This window comes from Tachypleus tridentatus, chromosome 13 (assembly GCF_004210375.1).
Source record: "Tachypleus tridentatus isolate NWPU-2018 chromosome 13, ASM421037v1, whole genome shotgun sequence".
Lineage (NCBI taxonomy): Eukaryota > Metazoa > Arthropoda > Merostomata > Xiphosura > Limulidae > Tachypleus > Tachypleus tridentatus.
Window position 1 is genome coordinate 24,939,213 of NC_134837.1, and position 8,685 is coordinate 24,947,897.

At 29.9% G+C, this 8,685-nt stretch overlaps 1 protein-coding gene across 2 annotated transcripts in view; it reads left to right on the top strand.

The window, feature by feature from the left end:
* LOC143237508 (WD repeat-containing protein 18-like) overlaps positions 1-7,618 on the top strand; it is a 45,242-nt gene extending 37,624 nt beyond the window's left edge. For both annotated transcript variants that reach the window (XM_076476852.1, XM_076476853.1), the window contains exons 10-11: positions 574-624; positions 7,390-7,618. In XM_076476852.1, the coding sequence (XP_076332967.1) occupies positions 574-624; positions 7,390-7,527 (189 nt within the window). In that variant the 3' untranslated portion in view covers positions 7,528-7,618. The remainder of the gene's footprint in view (positions 1-573; positions 625-7,389) is intronic.
* The last annotated feature ends 1,067 nt before the right edge of the window (positions 7,619-8,685 follow it).

The following is an 8,685-nucleotide window of genomic DNA, read 5'->3' on the forward strand; positions in this document are numbered from 1 at the left end:
TTAAGAATTAAAGCATGCAAAAACAGTTTTGGATTTTCAAGAGTCCAGGACTTTTATATATTCTATTTCTATTTAGCACAGCCCTACAAATGAAAAAATGGAAGAAAATATTAGGTAACGTGATAAAAGTTGCTATGGAAACATGGCACGTGGGATTTGTTGAGGCAACCATGGTTTGGCTTGTATTAGTCCCAGTATGAAAATCAGTAAAGCTGTATAGAGTCATGTGTAAATTGTCATACAACATCCAGTAAACTTTTCTGAATTATTGGAATTAATACAGGACATTTGGATACAAGATTTTAAAATCCCACATTGATAAACATATTGTAGCTTATATATTTAAAAAAAAAAGGTATACTTGTATATTTAAAATTAAATAAAACACTAGTGCATTGTGAAACTTGTTTGATTTTCTTTGTATTTTTATAATAATGTACATTGAATTGCACTTACTCATTGTTTGTGACTCCTGTATGAATATCACCTGTGCATTTCCATAATTACTGTTAAAACTACATGTTGCAATTTTTGTGAAAATTTGAATTTTTGACATTTTGCACCATTTTCCAGGTGAAAGAACTAAGTCAAGAAGATAAAGTTTCTCTCAAGAGTCTCGAAAATGTAAGTTTATTGAATGTTTATGAAAAATGTATAAAAAATTTACAAATATTTTTAAAATGTTAACATGCTCATCATTTTCTGTATATGTCACAAGATTTTAGCAAGTTACATTCACGTTTATTTAATTTTATGATCATGGTATAACAATAAACTTGACATCAAAATGTAGCTAATACAAATTTCAGTGTTGTATAAATTTTAAATCCTTAATTGTATAATACAGTTTTTAAAAGACACCCAATTTTCCCTTACATGAGAATTGTGACATTTGTTCTCTAGGTATTCCCTCTTCCATAATTTATTTACCTCCACCTTCAAGAAGCATGACATTAAATGTAAATTACTCATTATAATGTTTTTGCTCATGCAAAGTGTAATTGTTTTTTTTGCCTTCAATCTTGTTTGGCTACAGAGCCATAAGCGTGTCACATGTCTCTTCTTTCACAAATTGCCAGTAGTTCTCTCTGATTGTTAATACTGTAGTATTTATAACCAATAGAAAGTCAAGGTTTTGATCTCTCATATTACACATTCTGTACAGATAATTACCTATTTTCTTTCCATTTCAAACTTTATTCTCATGGGAAACACATTGAAAAGCCTAACTGAATTTTTAAAGGCTCTTGAACCAGATAATATTTCCATGATGGCTTCATAGGAAGTAAAAGATTGTGAAACACTTGACACAATTTTTTTTTTTGTAAGTCCTTGAACAGTGGATAAGAACAAACAGAATGGAAATTTGCTAATGTCATTCCTGTCTTCAAGGGAAGTAATTTAAGTTGGCCTGTTAGTATTACATCAGTTGTGGGAAAACTTTTGAAACGTCTGCCTTGCAAAGTCACGTAACAAAATCTAGAATTTTATTGGATAATGAACATGGTTTCACTAAAAGAAGATCTTGACTTACAAATCTCTGACATTTTTTAAAAATGTAACTGCATATGTAGATGAGGTGAAGTGTATAAATTTGGTGTATCTGAGTTTTCAGAAAACATTTGACAAACAATCGTATAACTAATTCAATAGAAGAGTAACTTCATGGAAGAAAGCAGAGGGTTGTTATATAAATGGAGGTCAATCAAATTGGATTTGTCACAAGTACGGTAAATCATGGCTCAGTCTTAAGACCATTGCTCTTTTTGATTTACACTGACATAGATAAAGGAATGGTCAAGAAAACTTAAATTTGCTGAGGATGTTGGTGCTGCTTTACGGAAGGATTTAGATCATTTAGTGAGTTGAGTAAATAAATGGTAGATGGATTGTAATTATAATAAATGCAAAATATTGAATGTTAGTTATAATTTGAATGGGAATAACCTTGGCAGTGTAATGAAGAAAAGAATCTTGGTGTAATGGCTCATCAGTCTCTTAAGCCATCCAAACAGTGAGCTGTTGCTAGTAGTAGAGCAAATAGGATTTTAGGTTGCATCTACAGAAATACTGAGTTCAAGTTCAAAGAAGTTAGACTACAATTAGTCTATTGTGCTTGATCTTGAGCTCTTTACTTTAGGAAAGACATTGAATTGTTGTGTTCAGAGGAGGGTTAATAAAACGGTATCCGAGATGGATGGGTTGTCATATGAGGAGAAATTGAGATCCTTAAAATTGTTTTCTTTTGAAAATAGTCGAGTTAGAGGGGATCTGATTGGAGTGCTTAAGATTGTAAAAGGAATTGGTAATGTTGATGCATCAACATTTTTCATGTTTAACAACTAGAATTATGGAACTAGGGGGCACAAATATAGATTTAGGCAAGGTGGAAGATGTCTTCAGTTAAGACTTATTTTTCAAATAGAGTGAGTGGTTGGCCTATGGAATAAGTTGTGGAGGTAGTAAATTTGTGCGAGTTTAAAAGAAACCTTGATAGATGTATAAATGATAAGAGCTGGATTTTTTTTTTTAATATTTCAAGTTTGGCTTGAAGGATAAGATATCACGTAGTTAGAAGGCACAAAAAATTAGGATAGTTGTGGGATATTGTCTTTTTTCTTGTTGTTCTTCTGTGTTGTTTGGTGCACTCTTTAATTAAATAAAAAAAAAAAATACTTTGGTGCAGCAGTGCCATTAGTATACAAAGTATGGTTAAGTTTCATGAATAATTGAAAACAAGAAGAAAAAGGAGATCTCGATAAGTAGTTTATTTCATGTTTATTTATTATTATAGAAGTAACTGAAATGTAAAAATTAGAAACATTTTCAGTTAGATTCTGTAAAATAATTAATTTTAAAAATTTATAATGTACACTCGCAAGTAGCCTGTGTATTATGAATTCAATAAGGTAACATGAGCTATATATTCACCATGTGATTTACATGTGAGGTAGCTAGACATTGGTTCAAAGAGCAATTACACAATAAAATATAAATAGAAACAGATGTATACTGTTATGAGTTTAAAACTAATGAGGATAAACAAATAGTTTCATATTACAATTTGAAGACATTCTAGAAGGGAAAAAAAGGGTAATTTAGATTTATTTCAAATAATTTATGGTGGTTACGAGGTTGGTCAGTTTACAAACCTCATATAGAGCTGGGGTAGAGAAAATAACAGATAATATAAAAGTTTTACTGAAAAGCAACTAAATGTAACTGATGATAACTCACTTTCTCTTGTAATTTTTTTGTTATAGTTGAAGTTCCGTATTCATCTTCTCATCAAACTGTGTCTTTATGTTTAGTGGATATGTTGAATTAATCAACATATTATGTTAAAAAGACTGAACCTTATACTGCATGGAATGGTAACTGTTAAATAAAGCTTTGTTTTGTTTAAATCACCTGTAGTTGTTCTAACTGACCACAATAGGTTGCCCTTGCAATCCAAACTCACTATATGTAACTACACGAGAATCATGTGTAGCATCAAACACTTGTACCTAAACAATGTGCATCTTTTTTAATTGTAAAAACACTATTACTGTTCTGTGCAAGATATTTTTATGCTTTTAAACTAATTATTAATGTTTTATTTCATTTTTATGAATCACCTGTGAAATAAAATGATTTTCAATCAAATATAAACTACTAGTCAGATCAATGTTCAGCTTGTGGGCCATCATATCTATTCTCTAATATTAATTTACTACTAATAATAATAATACAAAACTTCTATAATTTTATTATCCTTCAATTTTTATTTACGGCAATATAAACTAGAAAGTCACCACTTTTCATATTGTATCGCATCCTTTCTTTCATAAATTGCCAAATTATCACTGAAGTTTTTGAAACATCACTTATAAACATGTTTTTACTGTGCAAGTTGATCATACATTTAAAAAGGAGCTTCCATCCACAGTATATTCTGTTTTATTTAATTTTTGGATGAACTGTTTCTAGAATTCTAATACATTATCAACTTCACCACATCTGTGTTTACATAGGTGGTAGCATAAGTTAGCATTTCTTGTGCCATCTAGTACAAATAAAATTAATTTTCAAATCCTTTGTTTTTAGAAAAAACTTTATATATCATCTGTTATTTTCAATTCTGTATTTCTATGGATTTTGTTGATTTGCCAACTTCATAAACAAAATAAAACATTAGAAAATAGACACCAATTATGTTGTTGTTTTCTAGAATGACTACAGATTATAACAAGAAACCACAAATGTTTAGACTAAATAGCTTAAATCTCATAACATCATACATCCATGTATATACTTTTTGTTGTTGTTGATCTTTTGGCTGTTTCTAGTTAATATTACTGAAGTTGCAGTGATGTGATGCGTGTGCAACCATTATGTTATTCAGTAGTCTAAAACTGACTATTACAAAGTAATGTCTTTGTTTTCTTTTAGTGAACCTCCTCGATATCCTGAGTTTAATTACTCATTGTAGTATAGATATTACCAAGGCATAGCTTCATTTCTATAGCATTCAATCTTCTTTGCTTACAGAGATACCAACCAAAAAGTCAGATTCACTGGTCATGGTCTTTTATTATACCCTCTTTCATAATAATTTGCTCTTATATCATTTGTGACCAATAGAAAAAGTTTTAACTCTCTAAGTGATGTATAATGCTACCTTGTTTTCAGTGGAAGTTTATAGTTATCTTGACTACAGATTGAAGTTTGCTATCACTGAGTTAATGCTTAATTTTTGTTACTATTGGATATGTAGTTAGAATAGATTTCTTAATCTTATGTAAAGACTCAAGTTTACATTGATTTGATGGCACATTGTAATGAATTAATGCAGAAGTTTGAGAACATGTTAAAATGACTTTGTAGCCTCACTACATGATTACAATCCATTTTGCCATGTTCAGTCATACTCTGTCTGACACCTGTGCATCTTGACATTAGTCTTGCAGTGTAGGTTTTTTGCAGAAGGCTGTCTTGTTCAAAATGCCCCTCTGTCCTGCCAGCTTGTGGTGTTACAGCTTTCCATTGCCCATTTAACCTTGTCACAGCTCAAAGGCCATATTATCATGTTTGTTGACTATCATTTATTTAACTACTGTTTTATGTGTATATCAGTAGGTTTGGTGTCATATTATAGATTATAATTTCAGTATTATACATCAGTTAATTTAGAAACGAATATAAAAGAAACACTAACATATTGATTTTTGCATGTCACTTGGTATTTTGACTGCAGCATTGATCCAAATTAGATAATTGTGATGCCCAAGTACAAAGTCTGTTTCTTAAGTTAGATACTCAAATTACCTATACTGATAAGTTAAAATATAAAATAAAAACCTAATATATTTTCTATTTTCTGAGGCATTAATGTATTTAGTGAATCAACCAAGGTGGCCTTGCCCACCTCTTCAGTGTTTGAAAATACTTGTTTGTCTATCCATATTTCACCCTATGACATGTATAATCAATCGAAAGCTCAGACTGTCCCCATAGAGACTGTCTCAGGGTTTTAGAAGTATTTGGGAGGCAAATTCATTCTTTTCATTCTAGATTCAAAGTGGTAAGGTAGGAAGTTAGTGGGCTCGAAATTTCATATTTGTTTTAGACCCAAATATAGCTTAGTTACTAAGTTTGACAAATTATAATGGAATTCTGTGATACTGCTATAGTAATTTGACCTTTTGTTCATTATTTCAAATTGTATATATAAAAAATTTTGTTTCGCATCCTCCAATATGCGAAATTTTATGAAGCTTAGCAACCTATGGCAAATAGCAAAGGAGTACAAAGTTTGTAACTAGAAGAGATAATTGTTTACTGTATTTTTTTATTTAGTGTTCTATGTTTGAAGAAAAATAATTGAAATTTAAGAACATATTGTAAATACTAATGTATATACATATGCAGTGCATCATAACTGAAATGTCATTGTTATTTTACAAAATGCTTGTCTACTACTATAACACAGCCAAGACAGGACAGTTTTATAGTATTGGATAAGGGTAACATGAGTGCATGTACATTCCATCATTCCAACTTCTGTAATATTGGACAAGGATGGCTGAAAGGTCAATATAGTAAAAATAATGGATATGTATAATTTTGTGAGATTTAAACTATTTAGACCAAATTTTCATCTTATAATTTGTAGCCATTGTAGAATGAAAAACCATAATTTATATTAATTTCCTAATTCTGTATGGTGGTTATGAGTTAGGTGAAATCAACCAAACCCATACAGAGGTTTGATTGTAAAAATAACAAATAAAATATAAGATTTTTCTTTAAAATGTTTGATACTTTTCTGGATGTTTTAAAGATTGTGCATGTGAAATTTGAAAATTTTCTCTCTTGTAAAAATATTTGTAATCTTAAAATTACCTTATATGTTGGATGGTCAGTATTAAAATAGAATAAAGGTGCAAGAAAACAAAATGCAAAATCTTAACAAAGAAATCCAATATTTTGCAAGTGAATGTCTTATAATGTTTACTGATAATCTGCAAAATTTTGTGAAGATGCACTTACTAGTTTAAAAGTTATAGCATAAAAACTAAAAGGACATGCACAAAGGCTGAAAGAGTTAAACCATCTGATCACAGATATCCATTGCTGCTGTGTCAAGCAATCTGACAAATATTTCTTCCTATGGCATAGCATGAATACCTACTTTGTTCTCCATCTGCTTGAGGTATACAGTAATTAAACAGAAAGATATGACTTTAAAGTATACTAGTGAACCCATACCCTGTTGGCATTGTTTCTTGATAAAGATATATAATGTAGTATTTCATATTTATGGTGATTTACAGTTTACCAAAGATTTTCACATTTTAATGTAATATTTAAGTTAATGAACCACAAAATATCATTGTTATGGGTCAGAAGTGTAATAATTAGAAACAAATTTATTATGTCCACCCATAAATATATGTCCACCCATTGAATGTATAATAAAAACTGCTTGTAAAACACTAACCAATAAGAATATTTTCCAGTACTCTGAGGCAGTGCAGAAAAAAAACTTAAAAAAAAGAGAAAGCTAAACAAATGTATCAGGGCTGAATCAACTTTTGGTTCATTTAAAATGAAATAACTTTAAAAGAAAAATCAAATGTGAAATATTTTAAATTCAGTATATACCACAATTATGTATCCATATTTCTACATTTCAGTTGGTAATAATCCTGGAAATATTTGTTTATTACTTGTTTTATACTTTTTCATTTAATATTAAACTGTTGAACATTATCATTGTTGGGACTCTTAAATACAAGTTTGTTTTTAGTATTGTTGAGTAATTATAAGTATACATTAATGTTCAAAAGATGTTGAATATTTGTTTTTAATGAGATACTCTTTGATACAACACTTTATTTATAGGCTAACTCTAGGATTTCTGCACAGAGCAATGAAGAATTGAGAGAAGAAGTTGAGCAGCTAAAAAGTGTCAACCACCAGCTGTATCTTTATTCTGTAACATCTCTTCTCAAATCTAATATTTCTGATTATAATACCTAAAGATACTAAGAAAGGTGTAATGTACTTTTTGTTGAAGTCTTGTGTACCTGAATTTCATGTGGGATGTAATAAAATAGCCAAATTTTATCTAGTCATGGAAAGTTTAGTCTTAAGCTTACACACTAGACTTCTTACAATTAAGATTAATGAGTGGTGTTTGATGTGAAAATTTCATGGTAATCAGGATGTGAATATGAATTTTTCTTTCACCGTATGCATGAAAGTGCATGTCATGACCTTTTACTTGCAGTTGCATTCAAAACTTAAACAACATAATTATCAATATCTGTCATTAAATTTGGTATCAAAGTGTTGTATATTATTTAAATTTTTATAACATGTAAGTTTTAATTTCAAAAGGAAATATTTAAAAATATTCTGTGAAGTCCTATGTCTGCACTTTGTTTTCTCCCATTTAAGTCCAACAAAACAGCTTCTATTGTGCCTAAATAATTAGAAACAAACTACATAACTTGTTAAGCAAGAATATAAAAACTGAATTTCCAGTCTTTTTGGTTTGTGAGTTACCAATAGATATGTAAAACTCACCAGAGAAGCCCCTGACATCTTTACATTCATTTGAAACCTGAAAATTGTCTGTTTGCCTTTGGCAATCACAGAAGACAATTAATAATAAAAGCTTTATTTGTTAAGTAAAGTCATTTCTTCAACCAGTGATGGAACTTTTTAAAAGTATTTGTAGTTAGAAAACCAAAAAACTATGGTAGTTTTGAAACAGTATTTTAATGTTTGATGTTTTTTGTTTTTTTCGAAAATAAGAAAATTTGGTTATTGTTTGCTGGCACCAGAGTGCAGATGGTTTTAATTAAGATAGCTGTCCTGAGATATTGTTGTTGGTTTATGACAAAGCAAGAAGACTGCAGTTCTTTCCTTTCACATCAATATTACCAATGATTTGTGGTTAACTTCTTGAAGATACAAGCCATTGTTAGCTGTTGCAAAGGCAGAAGAGCTCTTTATATGGAACAAGGAATGTCATTATGCATTTTGATCCCTGAAATTTGCTTTGGTAGAAGCTACAGTGCTTGTCTAATTCATGTCAAGACTGTGAGATTCTCTTAAAAACCAATTCCAGTGAAAACAAAATGGTATAGTTGAAGAATGAAACAGAATGTGTAATCAAATATACTAGATGTA